Below are 18,621 nucleotides of genomic sequence, written 5' to 3'. Positions count from 1 at the left end.
CTTCGGTTCGTGCAAGGGCTTTCTCTAGTTGCGGCAAGTGGGGGCCACTCTTCATCGTGGTGCGCGGGCCTTTCACTATCGCGGTCCCTCCCGTTGCGGGGCACAGGCTCCAGACGCGCAGGCTCAGTAGTTGTGGCTCACGGGCCCAGCTGCTCCGTGGCATGTGGGATCTTCCCAGACCAGGGCTCGAACCCGTGTCTCCTGCATTAGCAGGCAGATTCTCAACCACTGCGCCACCAGGGAAGCCCCATGTTTCAGGTTTGAGTGACTATTTGTTGATATGATTCTGGCAAGATTTTGGAGGGTTTTTAATTTCTTTTATGTAAATTCCTCCAAAACAACTAAATTCTTCTGCTTGTAAGTAATCACTAATATCAGATGATGGGTAATCTGGTCCTTGCTGTTCATATTGCTGCCTTTGTTTTAAATGAATAGCAGTGTTAAATTTTAATCATTTAAGTTAGAAAACATACATAGAAAATTCTTCATAGAATTTCAGCATTATAAGGACCCACCAGGCCATCTCGTTATCCTAGAAATATTATTTGCTACTTGAAAAGTCTGTAGAAAGTTTGCATTGCATTCCTTAGTATTAGGTTCCAATGTTTTTTTTTCTCTAGTATCACCTTTAAATGCTCTTACTTTAAAAAGTTAAAAGAGCTTTTTTTTTTTTTTAAAGTAACCATTTTATTTTATTTTGGCCTGCACCCCTTGCAGTGGAAGCACGGAGTCTTAACCACTGGACCGCCAGGGAAGTACCTAAAAGAGCTTTAGTAGTACAAGTACTGCGTTGTCTATAATGTTACTGTGTTTCGATACACAAATCTGTCCTTCCGCAGTTACCTGCTTTTCCAGGTGGTAGTAGGACCTCAGAGGGACGGTGAGGGCTCTCTTCCTGTCCCTTGTTTCCTTTAGACCATCCAGGTGACAATGCCTGTCTTCAGGGAGCAGCAGAAGTAATTTGTTCCCCTGGGTTCCTTGTCATACAAAGTGGCAGGGCCAGGTGTTGACTTACCTGAACCACTTCCTTTACCGTTTGGAACAGCACAGGCCCAATCTGCACGTCAGTGTGCAGGCATGTCACCTAGCACAGGAAGAGCTTTGGATTATCCCCACAGTCTAGAATTTGGTTCCCATGCCACCTCAGGCCACCCTGCTTCACTGGACTGTCTTTTTTAGTGGCTCCTCAGTGACCCATTGTTTTCTTAGTGCAAATGGATAATTAGCATTCCTTGTGCACTGTCCTTTCATGCATTTCAAGATGGCCCCCCAGTCTTCTCCCAGCCTTCCATTCTTCAGGGCACCTGCCTTCATTTCCTCATAGTGCTGAGTGCTCAGTCCCTCTTCATTTTTTGTGTACGTCATCTCTAGGACCCCAAATTAGTTTCATTGGCATTGGTCTGGCAAAAAAATGAATGCTTTATATAGAGCAGATACTCTGTTTCATAATTTGCCAAGTCTCTATCCATGTGTTACTGTTATTTGTATCTATTAGCACTCTTCAGCATTCAAGAAACCTGATAACACTAAGATTTTAAAATTTAATCTTTTATATTAGCAAGTATGTAATGAATAGCTCTACTTAGATGTTCCTAAGTCTGCATTTACTCTTTTTAAGGAAGGTCTGTCTGCAAGTTGCGTTTCTTAAATTCAGAAATGAACTTTCGGGCTTCCCTGGTGGCGCAGTGGTTGAGAGTCTGCCTGCTAACGCAGGGAACACGGGTTCGAGCCCTGGTCTGGGAAGATCCCACATGCCGCGGAGCAACTGGGCCCGTGAGCCACAACTACTGAGCCTGCGCATCTGGAGCCTGTGCTCCACAAGAAGAGAGGCCGCGATAGTGAGAGGCCCGCGCACCGCGATGAAGAGTGGCCCCCACTTGCCACGGCTGGAGAAAGCCCTCGCACAGAAACGAAGACCCAATACAGCCATAAATAAATAAATAAAAATAAATTTAAAAAAATTAAAAAACGGAATTCAAGTACTTTCTTTAAAAAAAAAAAAAAGTTAAATCATCAGTGATCTGGATAATAGATTGTTTAAACGTTAAAGAAAAAAAAAAAAAAGAAATGAACTTTCAAGAAAAGGAGTGAAAATCAAAAATCCTGTAGCCACAGAAGCCTCATCTGTGGTCGAATTTGGGACTATCCTAATAGACTCTTTCCTTGTTTCTAAATCTTTATTAACAGTGATGATAAATTTTGCTCAAAATCATCAGATATTCAGGAAGATAAGTTGGGTGACACCAAGTCAAATCCAAAAAGATGTTTCAGTGGTCCTTTCCCAGAAGTGTGTAACTTTTGCTTCCAGAGCTTTGGTGGAAATACTTCTCTTCCTTAAGTGTTGTTAAGATGTAAACATTAGATATTAAATAATAGCTGTGCTTTGCAGTATCTCAGCTATTTAGAAGCTATGTTAATAGTGTTTATTTTTATACTTTTTATAAGTACAAATTCATATTGTCCATTGTGGTGGGAAAAGAGTAAAATTTGTCATAAAACCTAATTCAACTCCCCTATTGCTATTTAATATCCTTCTAATCATGGATAACTAATCTGTTTACCCTTTTTGAATCTGAATTACTCATTTTTAATAAAGTGCTACCTTCCTCACAGAGGTGAAAGGTGGTGTGTAATGAAATAATACCTATGAAAGCCTTTTGTAAACTGCAAATCAATAACCCTGTATGTTAATGGTATTACCATTGCCCACATGGGTAGATTTCACAAATGGAGGTTGGGGGAAGGAGTGGGAAGACCCCATATTCTTTCTTTTAATATGGGCAGAACTGAAGTAGCGTTATTTGGAAAAAAGATTTGGAAGATTAAGGATTCCAAGAAAAATGGAGGGCTTTAAAGTAAAGAAAAAAAGACGAAAGAAAAGAAAAAAGCAAGTGGTTGGCAAATAGACCACAGCTATCCTCATCTTGGAAAACTGCTTTTTGCAGTAGTGCTGCTTTTAGATTTTCCCACCACTGTAGTTTGATGGTTCTCAAAAACTTATATTATCTAAGTCAGTTTCCAAATTATACAGATCTTACCCATTGTTGTCAGACTTTGGGTTAAAATAATATTTTACAACTCTGAGAGTAGTTCTCAGGAATTTCAGAAATTCTTTGAACTGTAAAATACCACAGTAATTAAGGTGTAGATTTACAGAGCTACTACCTAAATGGAAAAAACACTACACATTTGGGTACTAATAAATGCGGATCTGTTGCAAAATCAAATTGTTGCTTTTGGTCATGCCTAATAAAGTGCATAGTAATAGAAGAACCAGAATATTTTGAAAGATGGCTAAGTTGATATAAAGCCTATGTATCATATGGATCATAGAAGGAAAGTATTAGATTAATTGACTATTTTGTTTACCTATTTTTATATGTAAAACCTAGAGCCCAACATGGCAATGCAACTTGTCTAAAATAACATTAAATGTCGTCCTTCTTTCCAGAGCTTTTACCCCAAATGTCTTTCACTAGGTAGTTTGTTTCTAGCCATCTAATTATTTCACACATCATGTTTTTTTCTTTAAAAAGGGTACATTCTTTTTATGTACCCTTTTATTTTTTTAGGTATGTTGTCAACTATAAGTGATTTAAAGCAAGAAATAACATATTTAAAACCTTTATATATATATATTTTTTTTTTTATTAGGAGGAAAAGCATAGTATAAATCCAACTTAATCTCTTTTCAGTTTGGAACATCTTCCTTTCACAGTTAGGAAAACTATTTTATTTGCTTTGTAAGAAAACTCACTTTTAGTCTCACCTTTAATCAGTGACATAGCCCAGATAATTAAATTTATTTCCTAATCTGGAAGTTTGGATTTGTCTCATCTCTCTCTGGTTTCTCCTTGGCTTCTAGTTTGTAAACCCCTTAGGCCAGGAATCCGGTTTCTTGTCTGTTAATGTTTCTTGTATATAGAACTGTAAACTCTTTCTGCATTGTGTAAGCATTGGTGGTTGTCATCTGCAGTGAATTATAGTCTTCGTTGGTCTCTAATCAGTTTAGATATGGCTAACTCAGGCAATCGGAGTTGGTTTTAAGGGAATGGGAGATAGAACCTACTGTTTGATTAGTGACTGAAGAAAAGCACCCACAACACAAATAACTCAATAGATGATTGCCAAATCATTTCAGGTTTTTAAAGTACATGATGTTTTTTCTCTCCACCAAATTATCCTCCTAATCTTTTGGTTTAAGTTATTGTTTAAATCGAGTTTTATCCCCTATCCACGTGATATGCCTGGAAGGGTGTTAAGGAAATTATATGCATAGCTCAGAATAAACTGAGTGGTGGTGGGAAGCTGAAGGTACAGATAATCTACAGAATGAATCATTTACAAGGAACTAATCAAGAATTAACTGCATATAGAAGTGAGCAAGCTCACTAAAAATATGCACATACTGTCTGTGCCATCAGTATGTTTGAGATGGGCAAGTGTAGTATTCCAGTGTCACCATTGTCCCAGGGTGTTGAGAGCTCTGGTCACTTTGATTTTAGTTTCTTTTCTGAAATTACAACCTTTCCTATGCCTGAGGGGAGAAAATATAATGGTAGTTTGGGATCTCGAAGTGTCCTCTGAACATTGATCTTTCTATTTTGTATCACTTCAGCTTAGTTTGGATGAAACTTTCTTTCTGTGAATTAGTTTATATGTGACTTGGTCAGAATTGCATGATATGGAGCTAAGACTTAAAGTATAACTTTTTCAGCTAGTGTTAGGTGAGGTGATTACCACTTAAACAGAACTAGGTTTACATCTTCCTGAGATGTAGGTCTGTGACTAACTCTCCTCAGTCCATGAAAGTGTGGCCTCTGATATTTAGCCCCAGATTTAGAAATTCAAAATTCAAGGACATACATGTTAATTCCCAGATTTGATGGCAGTTTTATAGATTATGTAAAAAACCTGGCTTGGTGTTAGTAGCAAAACTGGTATCAGAAGGGGATTTTTTAGATTGGTTTACATCACGCTGTTTAAATCTGTTTAAAATGCTCATATATATTCTGGTGTAAGATTGCCTCATTCCTAGCTGGCAAAATTAATTTAAGCTATATAAATCTCAACTGCTTTTACTCATGTTTTTATGCTTAAATAATCCAAATGTTTAGGAATTTCTACCTAATTTTTAAATGGCTAATTAGAATGAGATGGCCCCATATCAGATGGTAGGGACTTAAAAGACCGTGTACTGGATGCTAAATTAAATAGAGAAATGATTCAGTTGCACTTTAGACGTTCTTTGTTTTTTAATGAATTTCTCAGAAAAGGCAACCCTTTTGAGGTTTCTTTTTTTTTTTAACATCTTTATTGAAGTATAATTGCTTTACAATGTTGTGTTAGTTTCTGCTAACAGAGTGAATCAGCTATACGTATACATATATCCCCATATCCCCTCCCTCTTGCGTCTCCCTCCCACCCTCACTATCCCACCCCTTTAGGTGGTCACAAAGCACCGAGCTGATCTCCCGGCGCTATGCCGCTGCTTCCCGCTAGCTATCTGTTTTACATTCGGTAGTGTATATATGTCGGTTTCACTCTCTCACTTCATCCCAGCTTACCCTTCCCCCTCCCTGTGTCCTCAAGTCCATTCTCTACGTCTGCGTCTTTATTCTTGAGGTGAGTTTCTCTTCTACCATACTGAGCATTTGTAATACTGATGTTCTGTGTGTTTTTCAGGATTGGGACAGCTGCACTGGCGGTCCAGGTTGTGGGCAGTAACTGGCCCAAGCCCCACTATACTTTGCTGATTACGGGCCTGTGCCGCTTCCAGATCGTACAGGTCATAAAAGAGAAGCCATATCCTGTTGCCAAAGTGGAACAGTTGGACTGGCTGGAGGAGTTTCCCAACACCTGTAAGACTAGGGAGGAGCTAGGAGAACTCTCGGAACAGTTCTACAAGTATGCAGTACAAGTGAGTTGCTTTTAGTTTTTCCTTAAAACCCTCTTTGGTTTCTTTGTTGCCCTAAGATGTGATGAGTTTGTTGAGTGGTGAAGTTTTCGGGCAGTACATGTTTAAATGATTTCGCACTATATTATAGTACATTGATTTCAAACTGCTTTTGTCTGGGATTGTACCTAAATCATTCTAGGACATACTAGCCAACCCTTCCTAAACTTTTCCCAAAGAGTATTTCTAGAGTTTTCCTTATAATTTCCAGTGTCTCCAAACCAGGTAGTTATTAAACCTAAATAATCTTAAAAATTAAAATGCTGTACAGAAGCTATTTGTCACTAGACTACCTAGGCATCAAATTATATGTTATGTTGGTTCAGAAGTCAGGATCACACTGTGAGTGGTATGGAAGATTAAGCCCATGGTTTCAAGTATGGCTGAAACCTTGATCCTCTAGAATTCTGGGAGGGAAGCACACATGAGGCATGCATAGGCAGGTGTTCATAGCCTATGGTATTCGCACCTGATGTGGCATTTGAAGCTGCACATTGCTAGTGTGGTGAACAACAATAGCAAAATAGAACATTTGGCAGTACAGCTGCTCTGGGGCTGAAAGAGACTTCATTCTGAGAACCAGAGTAAGTGAATGTGCTATTTAGGAGCGAAGAAAATAGAGGGGAAAATAGAATTTCTCTCCCTTTTCCCGAGTAATCCTCCCTGAGTCTCCGTTCCTCTGTTGGACATAGTTTTATAGCTTCTTTCTCTTGTTCTTTACTTCTCCCCACTATCAATCAACAAAAAAATTTAAATATGTAAAGATTCTGTAATGACATTAAGGGGAGTTTTCGAGAGAGAAACATCACCATTATTTACTGCCATCATGCATCCAATTTTATTTTTGCTTATCTTCTGGTCTTGGTTCCTATTCAGTCTTAACGTTTTGTTTTCTTATCCATATCTAACTTCCGTATTAAGTACTTTTATGAATTCCATTGAGTTGGGATATCATAATTTTTTCATTTCTCTTCTTAGACATTAGGATTGTTTCCAGCTAATGCTTTTCTTCCATCCCCTCTACATCTTCTTCTACAGCCCTCAGCAGTAGACTTCTTCAGGAGCTTTCTAACTGATTCCTTCTAGCTGCTTCTCTTTCTCACCCACCTGTTCACTAATCCTTTCTAAATAAGCTTTGGGTATGCCTCTCCCCTGAGTAGAAGACTTTAACGGCTCTAGGATAAAGTTCACATTTCTTGGTATAACATTAAGGCCCTTCGCAACTCTAGTTACTTCCATTTATACCCAGAGTTCTAGCCACACTGTATGTCAGAGAGCTTCACATCTTGTTATTTCATGTCTCTGTGATTTTTACCTTCTGTTCTCTCTGCTAGGAGTGCTTCTCCTTCTCTGAATTTTCAGATTTGACTTACGCTTTCCCAGCTCCTGTAGGCTGTTAGTGCTCCTTTGCATGCGTATCCACAATCGCTTAATCATCCCTTTTAATATAATGCTTATCACGCTGTATGGAAATTTATCTTGTAGGTCTCTTTTCCCTACCAAACTTGAATTCATCCCTGCTTTAACCATGTTATACTGAGCACTTTATTGTGTCTGACAGATAGTTTGTACTCAATAAGTACTTGGAGAATGAGTTTTAACTGTTTTATTTTCTTAGAATGACTTCCTAGGAGAAAGAGTTTTCAAACTTTATTATCTACTTCTCCCACCTGGACAGCGTCATCATAATTAGGCTTTAATTCTTTTGACTCTAAGCAGGTAACAGATAGGTTCCAAAGTTACACTGCTTTTAGAGAGGTTTGATTATTTCTGGCATGTGAAATCTCATTAGAGTGACTGTATGAGGATTTGGTACATCATCTGTGTTAGTCAGTATGGTGTTAAGTTAGTTTTGCTGTGTTAAGTACTCCAAAATCTCAGTCACATAACATGACAAAGGTGTATTTCTCACTCACACTTCATGCCCCAAACCAGCGAGTGTGGTGATCTAGCAATTAGAGTCACCTCAGGACCCCGGTGGGTTGGAGATTCATTTCAAAACGTGCTTCCGTTATTGCTGAGGAAGGAAAAGGAAATGTGGCAGATCTCTCAATGGCTTTTGATGCTTCTGCCCAGAAGGAACTGTCACTTCCCCTCATGTTTCATGGTTCCAGGCAGGACCCATAGCCATGTACATCTGTATTCAAAGGTGAGAAGGAGCAGCCCTACCCCATGAGTTGAAAAGGAAAGGGCAACTTTGTCAATAGCCCCAGTGACTATCACAGTTACTGAAAGGTTGCCTTGAGCTTAATCTGTCTTAACTCCAGGCTATACCCTGGAAGTTGTTTTTAAAAAAATCATTCAGTCAATGCTCAGAGTCTAGTTAATCCAGTGTTCTACTTAAAAACAGTGTTTCAGCTACTGATTGGTTAATATAATAACATCAACCATGTAAAATTACCAGAATTTGATAATTACACTGATTGTGTAAGAGAATGCCTTGGTTCTTAAGAACAAGGGTCATGATGTCTGTGATTTATTCTAAAACATTCAGCAGTAATAGTGTGTGTGTGTGTGTGTGTGTGTGTGATTAGAGTTGGGGAGAGAGAAAGCAGATGTAGCAAAATGTTAACAATTGGTGAATTTAGGGGAAGGAGTTTCTTGTACTATTGTAATTTTTCTATAAATTTTAATTTTTTTCCAAAACAAAATAAAATAAAATCACAGATTTACAAAGCCTTTTATAAACATTAGTATTATCCACTTTTTGAGCCATTTTTGCTTTTCATTCTGATTGACATTTTAAATGTACTTCCCTTTTCCTCTGAGTCCTGTAAAAATGCCTGGACTCTAATAAACAAAGACTTTTTTTTCCCTTGTAGTTGGTTGAAATGTTGGATATATCTGTCCCCGCAGTTGCTAAATTGAGACGTCTTTTAGACAGTCTTCCGAGGGAAGCTTTACCAGACATTCTGACATCAATTATCCGAACAAGCAACAAAGAGAAGCTCCAGGTAACACTGTTCCACTCTGGAATGCCACGTTGCTTTGTCACTTCCTATTCAGATCTAGATAGCGAGTAAGTTTTGACTTTCAGGTAAGATACTGGAGACTCAGAAGTAGTTAAGATGCTTTTACGAGGCTTAAGTTGACTTTTAAAGTGATTGCTTTACATTTTTGTATACTTAGGCCGTTCTTTTATCTGCATTATCAGTACTGGTAGTTTGTCAATGTGTAGAAAAAGTTAAAGCTAGAATAATAAAAAAGGTAAGTATTTAATTTAACTTAAATATATAAATATGCTTTGTCTCACTACTTTTTAAAAGTGTGGAGCCGTGACCTTTCCCTTGTGTATAGGCCTGCTTTGTTAGAATTCTTCACGATTCTTACGTTAACCACCCCTATGATGCGATATTTATGATTTTTTTATGATTTTCAATTTCTGTTTATTTAAAGTGAAATGAGTTTCAAAGACACTTGAAAAATAATCCAAGTGCGGACTCTTAGATTTGAATGTCTTTCCTGCAAACTATAAAAGTTTTCTTGCACACTTATTTTTGTAGTATTTTTAAGCAGTCTGCTTTATTGAATCTTCCTAGGACATTAAAGTTAGTTTTCATTGAAACAACCCTCCTTATTTATTAAATAAATCCCCAGTTTATTTAATACTTCAGTCCAACAGTTATACTAGCAAGTGCAACTAATGCAGACAGGCTGGGTTTAAACACAAGAATTCGGTTCAGCTGGTAGGAGCAGAGAAGGCAGGAGCTCTAGAGAGTGACCTGGCTGTAGGCTTAGCAAGAGTGTTATACTGAAGGACCGGAGAGCATTAGTCACTCAGACAAATCGTTAGTGGAGGTTGGTTAAAAGTGCTCCTAGTCTCTTGTGTTTGTAAAAATTTAATATTTTGAACCTAAAGTTTGTATAGACCTAATATGTAGACTGGGCTTTAAGAGAATAATTCCCAGGAAGAGTTGACATAAAATGTGTTTTGTTCTTGCTGTTGGAACAATACATAAGGCTTCATCTTTAAATGGAAACTCAAGGTATTTTTATTCTTATCTTTTTTAGGATTCTGGTATTTGTGTCAGATTACCTTGCTGATAATTTGGTTGTGTTAGCCATAGTGTAGCTGTGAATATTGATAGAATTGTCTTTTCTACTCAGTTTAAGTCATGAGTCTTGACTGCCTTGTTTTTGGAGCATGTATTTCTGAGAGAGAGATGCTATACATTTCCTCAGATTTTAGATGCTGTGAGTCTGGAGGAACGGTTCAAGATGACCATACCACTGCTTGTCAGACAAATTGAAGGCCTGAAGTTGCTTCAGAAAACCAGAAAACACAAGCAAGATGATGATAAGCGGGTAAGTGCTTCTTTTAATCCATTTCTTCAGGTTCCTAGTTGTTTTTGTGTAATGTGAGATTCAGGTGTGTTTTTTTTTGAAGAAAAAAAATGGGGGAATAAATAAAGGAACAAGAAGAAACAAGTTCATTGTCTCTTACACTCAAGTTACTGATACAATTTTGAATTTTAGTTTGTTTCCCTCTGCTACTTCTCCATGTCTGGATCTTTTGTTTTTTTTCCTTTTAAGCATGTAGACATTTTCTCATTTTTTGTTTTTGTTTTGGTAATCACTGAAAAGGATAGTTTACTAAGCCATTTTTCTTTCTGCCAAACATTGTGTGATGTTTTCAGTATTTTAAAAATTAGCAAATAACTATGATGAGTGTCTTTGAGTATGACTTTTTTTCACTGTATACAGTATTTATTAAGAACATACCACAAAATTGTTTCCTAAAAGGACTGTGTCAGTGTGTTGTGCCGTAATTTGGCTTTCTTAAAAATTTAATTGTTTTTACTTTTTAAAGTTTTTTGGCTGACTTTTTTGTTTTAACTTATAAGCGTTTCAATTTTCATATGCAAACTGTTAGTCTTTTCCTTTCTTCTAAGCTTAGAGTCCTCTATCCTCCAGGGATTTGATAATATCCACTTTCCTTTTAGTTTTCCTGTTGTTGATTTTTAAAAAGTATTTAACTTTTTAACCTATATGTATTTTATTTTGCCCTGTTAATAAGGTAAAGACAGCAGTTATATTTTTTCCCTTTTTATTTGACTTAACACCATTATCAAATAATCCTTCACTTCTCTATTGATTTGTGCATTTATATGGATGACGCAATCTGTCTGAAGACTGCTTTGAGCTGTTGGTTTTACTGTTGTTATGTGTGGGCAGAGTTAGGATCAGGAAAATATATTTGATGTGGACAAGGGTGAAAATGATGGTTCTCAGAAGGCTGTTGGAGAACCAGAAGGCTGTTGGAAATTAAGTGAACGGTTGAGAATAATGTTACAGATTTGATGGTCATCAGCACAGAAACGTTCCTCCATTGAAGAGAAGACATTGTGGAGACAGAAGAGCAGACGTGAAGGATTCCTCCCTGGTGGGACTAAAGAAGGAGCAGGAAAGTAGGCTGAGAATGAGAGAGATGGGAGTAGCTTATCTGGTGGTTGGTGTTGTAGAATACCATGCCATTGAAAGCAAACACCAGAAATTGAATTATTTCTGGCTTGAGATCATATCAACTCAGTTATTTATTTTGTACAAAAGGACAAGCCAGTGCATACTCTGCATTGGGAGACAGAAAACTTACAGCTTGCTAGCAACTAATATTACCATTGCTTAAAAAGAAAGTTGCTCCAGAAAATTATCAAACAAGCAACAGTTACTTGAAAATGTAGGAATCAGAGGACAATTTTTGGAGTTGCCTAGAACTGTCTCCTTGCCTATTCCCCAAAGAGTTCAAAAGTTCTCTTTTAGCAGCTGCGGAAAAATTGCATAAAAAAGTAATTTTGTCTCAGCAATGAAATAATTGATGTGCTTTTAAAAAAATCTCACTTAAATATTTTATTTTTAGTTTTTCATACTTTAAAATATTTTATTAATTTTGTCTGCTAATGACTTACATAAGTATAAAAGTATGTATTTAATATTTCTGTTTTTATAAAATTACTTTTTTTTTTTACTGTTTTATGTTTTTAACTTTATATATTTGAATGTATTAAATAGGTAATGTCATAGGTTAAAAAATAAATTCTGAGACATTTAAATTAAATACCAGTATACCATTTTGCTCCAGTAATGGCTAGAGTTGATTCATGATAATAATGAGTTGAGAATTTCAAAAGAGCAGGTAGTTTTAAAATATGATAGAGAGTCATGGAGAAAGAGATCTTAAATAAGACCATTTGACCTGGCAAAGGAGAATGTTGTTGGATTTCAAAGAACAATTTCAGCACAATGGAGACAAAAGCCAAAGTACAAAGTACAAATTACTAAGTAATTGGTAAGAAGGGGGAAGTGGTGGTTAAAGCCTCTTGTTGGAAAAGCAGAACATCACAAGGGATGTAAATAATGTATAGTTAACTGGAAGGGACCGTAGGTAAGATAAAATATTTTGAAAGGAGGAAGACTTTTCTATGTGTTGAGGACAAACAGAATAGAAGCAATGGTGGAAAGATTAAAGATGTTAAGAGAGAAACTTTTCAGTGTAGGGGGGAAAATGGAATTTATTCAGTTGCCAAATGGTAAGTAGTCATAAGTTTATCAAGAAAATAGTGGCTGCAGGAGTAGCTCAAGAAAAGACAATTCTTAGATGTTTTAATTATTTCTAGTAGCCAGTTCCTTGAATTTTTTTTTTGTCTCGTGCTGGTAGTGTTAGCATATATGGAAGAATCATGTCCACCTTATCTTGGTCTGCTTTTTAAATCCTGCTCCCTCCATATGTGCATGTGCGTCCTACTTATTCTGAACTTTAGTTCCTAAAGATTTAGACTCTAGCCATAAAAATGTATATGTCTAGCTCGATACTTCGTTTCCAGTTTATTTTGACATGTGGTTTTATTTCTGTACTTTATGCTTTAGATTATAGCAATACGCCCTATTAGGAGGATTACACACATCCCAGGTACTTTAGAAGATGAGGATGAGGATGAAGACAATGATGACATTGTCATGCTAGAGAAAAAAATACGAACATCCAGTATGCCAGACCAGGCCCACAAAGTCTGTGTCAAAGAGATAAAAAGGTAAATTGTAGAAGCTGTTCATTCACTAGTATTTTCATTTTGCTTATTATCGTTAAAAATTGTTGCTCATGGAAATGAATCTGCTACTTTGCGTTACAAAGCTGAGTCATTTGTTTCATATTCTTTCATCTTTCTCCTTTTCTTATATTTAGTATAGTCATGGACCACTCTATTCATCTTACCTTTCCATTGTCAACTCTTATCTCTTATATTTCTTATCTTTATGGCTTTCCTAATTCTCAGGTTATAGCTGTGATCTGTGGAGTGCTTTTTCCTCTTCATTGCTCCACCGGAATCTGATTCTCAAAATGTTCTTAATACTCCTGAATCAACACCACTTTCACTAGTCTTTTCCTCAAATGCTGAGTATAAATGATACAACTCTTCCACCTACTGTATGCTATCAAACACGATCACTATTGCAACTGCCTTTTCATAGCCTTTTTTTTTTTAATAGATCTTTATTGGAGTATAATTGCTTCACAATACTGTGTTAGTTTCTGTTGTACAACAAAGTGAATCAGCCATATGCATACACATGTCCCCATATCCCCTCCCTCTTGAGCCTCCCTCCCATCCTCCCTATCCCACCCCTCTAGGTCATCGCAAAGCGCTGAGCTGATCTCCCTGTGCTATGCTGCTGCTTCCCACTAGCTAACTATTTTACGTTCGGTAATGTATATATGTCGATGCTACTCTCACTTCACCCCACGTTCCCTCTCCCACCCTGTGTCCTCGAGTCCATTCTCTATGTCTACCTCTTTATTCCTGCCCTGCAACTAGGTTCATCAGTACCGTTTTTTTTTTTTTTTTAGATTTCATATGTATGCGTTAGCATAAGGTATTTGTTTTTCTCTTTCTGACTTACTTCACTCTGTATGATAGACGCTAGGTCCATCCACCTCACTACAAATAACTCAATTTTATTGTTTCTTTTTATGGCTGAGTAATATTCCATTGTATATATGTGCCACATCTTCTTTATCCATTCATCTGTCGATGGACATTTAAGTTGGTTCCATGTCCTGGCTATTGTAAATAGTGCTGCAGTGAACATTGTGGTACATGTGTCTTTTTGAGTTATGGTTTTCTCAGGGTATATGCCCAGTAGTGGGATTGCTGGGTCATATGGTAGTTCTATTTTCAGTTTTTTAAGGAACCTCCATACTGTTTTCCATAGTGGCTGTATCAATTTACATTCCCACCAACAGTGCAGAAGGGTTCCCTTTTCACCACATCCTTTCCAGCATTTATTGTTTGTAGATTTTTTGATGATGGCCATTCTGACTGGTGTGAGGTGACACCTCATTGTAGTTTTGATTTGCATTTCTCTAATAATTAGTGATGTTGAACATCTTTTCATGTGCCTCTTGGCCATCTGTGTCTTCTTTGGTAAAATGTCTCTTTAGGTCTTCCACCCATTTTTTAACTGGATTGTTTGTTTTTTTGATATTGAGCTCCATGAACTGTTTGTAGATTTTGGAGATTAATCTTTTGTCTGTTTCACTTGGAAATATTTTCTCCCATTCTGAGGGTTGTCTTTTTGTCTTGTTTATGGTTTCCTTTGCTGTGCAAAAGCTTTTAAGTTTATGTCCCATTTGTTTATTTCTGTTTTTAGTTCTGTTACTCTAGGAGGTGTGTCAAAAAAGATCTTGCTGTGGTGTATGTCAAAGAGTGTTTTTCCTATGTTTTCCTCTAAGAGTTTTATAGTGTCTGGTCTTACATTTAAGTCTTTAATCCATTTGGAGTATATTTTTGTGTATGGTGTTAGGTAGTGTTCCTTTTCACAGTCTTAAGACCATATTTTGGGCTTCCCTTGTGGCACAGTGGTTAAGAATCCACCTGACAATGCAGGGGACACAGATTCGAGCCCTGGTCTGGGAAGATCCCACATGTCGCGGAGCAACTAAGCCCGTGCGCCACAACTACTGAGCCTGTGCTCTAGAGCCTGTGAGCCACAACTACTGAAGCCCGCACGCCTAGAGCCTGTGCTCCACAACAAGAGAAGCCACCACAATGAGAAGCCCACACACTGCACCACAACAAAGAGTAGCCCCGGCTCGCCACAACTAGAGAAAGCCCACGCGCAGCAATGAAGGCCCAGCGCAGCCAAAATAAAAGACCATATTTTGCTTAGAAATAATGTTTATTCAGTTACTGTTTTCTTCCTTAGATTATAAACTCTAGAGGGTAGGGACTGTCACTTTCTCTTTGTACAAGATAAAGTACAGGGGAACCTTGATGACAGGATAGGGTACATGGATTGATTACATTTTCTGGATAATCTCAGGGTTAAATAGAAAACCAAATTTTCCTTTCCATACTTGTAACGTTGTAACTATATTGCATTTTCTTTTATGAGTGAATTGTAATCAACCTAACTGAATGCTTAGTAACTGAATATTTGACTTCTGAGGTTCACAGTTAAGAATATAAATGTTGTTGAGGCATATTTTATATTGACTCTGACATTAGTTAATAAATGCAGAACATCTGTTGTGTGCAGAACACCTTATTATGCACTGCATATATTATGGAAGTTGCATTTTTTAATTAAATATCTGGTGAGCTGACTTCATCTCTGATACAAAACAATATGTAATTACTGTATTATGCATGATTGGGCACTTAAGTAAATCAATGGGTAAGTGTGACTTAGACCCTCCCTGTGAGATACTGATACTGATAAGGCCATATTTCAAGGATAGAATCACATATAGTGTTCCCCACCAGTTTGCAAGTATCTGTTTAAAACAAAATAATCATTTTATTAACTAGATTTTTAAAACCTTTTTCAGATTTGTTTAGCCAAAAATGCATGATAATATCTGACCATGAAAGGGAGATATACTTGGTTTTTCTGTTTTACAGAATTTTTCTATGTTCTTGAACAGGTTTGCTATGTATTCTTTCCACACAGGCTCAAAAAAATGCCTCAGTCGATGCCAGAATATGCTCTGACTAGAAATTATTTAGAACTTATGGTGGAACTTCCCTGGAACAAAAGTACAACTGGTGAGCAAACAAAATAACACCTTTTTTTTGCAGTCTAATTGTCACTCAGGAAGCTCAAGCAAATTCTGTTGAAATACTCCCCATTGGTTATCTTCCTGTTATAGTAGTTCATGATGTAAACTATTTAGAGACTCAACTTGTGTCATCTAGGTTTTAGGATGAAAAGGAAAAGAAGGTGCTTCATGGAAGTACCTTTCGCCTAATTTTGGAGAAAGTAAGATTTTTCTGTAATTGGTGAAATATGTGTTTCTCAATACCAATAGTCAGACAATAAACTTTTATATTTATGTGCTCTTTGTCAGGAACATAGGAAAACAAAACAGTTTTGAGGTAGTCGGCAATAAGTGCCAACTCAGTACTAGAGACTATATCTTTTATGTTTTCTAAAGGAAATAATTACATATAAAGACAGGATAACAGTGGAACAGTTTTACCATTTGGAAGTTTGTTTTTCTCCCACTAGAACTTATTTAAAGAGTTTAAATTGTTTTTCTCTCTCTATCCTTCAGTAGAACTTTTCTACCTATCAGGAGCATTTTATACCAGTTTTCTTATGTATTTGTTATGTATTTTCTCTTGGGGTAAGAAATATACTCAGTCGTCTTTCAGAATCTTCAGAATCATTTTATTTGCATTTATGTCTGTTATTGGACACTCTTTTGTCAAGTTTACATACAAGGTTTGTTGAGTTCAGCAGGGGGTTGATTGCCTGAACTACTTTTGGCATAAGAATAGCTATGTGGTTGACTTTTGAAAATTGAACAGATATATTATCCTGGCTAATAAAACTCTTACATTTAAAACAGTGCTAGAAATTTTGAAGCATTAGCCCTAAAACGCACGTTTATGCCCCACATGAGGTATGATATACATACTAGATTTCAGGATGTTGAACTTTTAATATTAAAAAATAATTTTCTAAAAAAATACTTTTCGGTTAATCGACAGAGGACCATGCTCTCTGGTATTGAGCATTCAAAAAAATTATTTTTGTCTCAAAGAGGGCCCAGAATGAAGCATATTTTTGTTAAATTAACTATGCTGGGGCAGTGTTAAGGTTAAGACAACCCTATTTTAATTAGGTTTTTTTTGATAGGCTCACTTAACACATTAATGTGTGTGGCTAAAATTTTATATAAATGGAATGATATAGTATGTGCCACCCCCTTTTTTTTGGTTCTTTCACTCAGCATAATTATATTAAAGCTCATCCATGTTACTGCATATATCAGTAATTGGTTTGTCCATTTACCTGTTGTTGGACACGTGGGTTGTTTCTAGGTTTTTGGCAACTGTATATAAAGCTGCTATGGACTATGTTGGTACATTTATTTCTTAATTTATTTCATGTTTACATTCATGACAGAATATTGCCTTCTAGTTGACGGTGTTTTACCAGACAAACTGAAGCTGAATTTCTTGGTTTAATTCTTAATTCAGAATTTTCTAGGAATGCCGTAGTAAGATGAATGCAGGGGAGCATGCATTCCCATTGAATTAGCCCCTAGTTGTCACTTGGTCAGTTTGAGTTCTGATGTCTGTCTGGATCTAGCTGGGCTGTTAGGAAATACATTTTGGTTCAGATAGTCTTCGGTTAACTCCTTACTCTCCAGTGCCTGCTTTTAAGTGAAGTGGTCCTATTCTGTGAGATTTGGAGAGGGTCCTGCTCCCTGTTAGTTTAGACCTGGGAAAGAAAGTTACATTTAAACTTTACATGTTTAACTGCTCTGATTTCATTTCATCTGCGTGAAATGAAACATCTTCCATTTTGGTGTGTGTTTGATGGGTATTTGTTTGTGGCACTGATGGAGTGGTGGTAATTTCCAAACCCTGTTATTTTCTCCTTTGACAGTAGGGCTAGTGCACAATGTGAAGCAGCATATCTAGGTAACTTGGTAACACCAAGGGTCTTGTTTTGAAATTTTGGTGTTCTTTTGGTAATGTTTTTCTGTGCTTCAGGATTTATTTTAACTAACGACTTAAGAGAAATGCAGGGTGTATGTAGTATAATGGCCTGAGAATATTAAAATTGCAGGTTTTATTATTTGCTATTAGCAGCCTAGTAAATCGCTCTTGGCTTCCTCCCCTCCCCACTTGTCCTATTTGTAAAGTGAAATTAATTAGTAACTAGGAATTTTTGTCAGGTTCATACAATGTAATTGTGGAGAGTTGAGGGCAAAATGTCTATTTGAATGCAGAGTTCTAGCTCCCATTCTTCACTGAAATAACCAAGAAAATATGAAAACAAGGCAAAGCTTTTTTTTTTTTCTTTACAATTCAGAGAGTTTCTGCTGGATGTGGTCAGCATTAGAGATACATAGCACTCATGTACCCATCACGAAAACACTTCTCATTGTTCATCATTTCAGTGGAGAACTGAAGATGGGTAAATTGTGGTATAGAAGTAGTCATGTTGAGCTTCTAAACCAGTACTATATAGACTTAGGTCTAAATAGTTATGAGTAAGATCATAAAACTGTGAAAATGTCTTTCATAATTCTTGAAAAGGGAAGCTTACCTAAGTAGAGATTATCAAAAGCAGAAAGGAAAGCAGAGAGTAACGAGTTGGAGGAAATAAGTTTGTTGATTTTCCATCTTGAATGGAGGGAGCCAGTAGATACC

The 18,621-nt window shown here is 36.9% G+C and overlaps 1 protein-coding gene across 1 annotated transcript in view; it reads left to right on the top strand.

Annotated features, from left to right (window-relative positions):
* LONP2 (lon peptidase 2, peroxisomal) overlaps positions 1 to 18,621 on the top strand; it is a 98,943-nt gene that overhangs the window by 2,339 nt on the left and 77,983 nt on the right. The window contains exons 2-6 of the mRNA XM_007167632.2: positions 5,686 to 5,920; positions 8,779 to 8,910; positions 10,139 to 10,261; positions 12,821 to 12,984; positions 15,905 to 15,999. Coding sequence (XP_007167694.2) covers positions 5,686 to 5,920; positions 8,779 to 8,910; positions 10,139 to 10,261; positions 12,821 to 12,984; positions 15,905 to 15,999 — 749 coding nt within the window. The remainder of the gene's footprint in view (positions 1 to 5,685; positions 5,921 to 8,778; positions 8,911 to 10,138; positions 10,262 to 12,820; positions 12,985 to 15,904; positions 16,000 to 18,621) is intronic.

This window comes from Balaenoptera acutorostrata, chromosome 19, assembly GCF_949987535.1.
Source record: "Balaenoptera acutorostrata chromosome 19, mBalAcu1.1, whole genome shotgun sequence".
Taxonomy (NCBI): domain Eukaryota; kingdom Metazoa; phylum Chordata; class Mammalia; order Artiodactyla; family Balaenopteridae; genus Balaenoptera; species Balaenoptera acutorostrata.
Note: the sequence above shows the minus strand (reverse complement) of the source record. Positions and strands in the feature narration are given on the sequence as shown.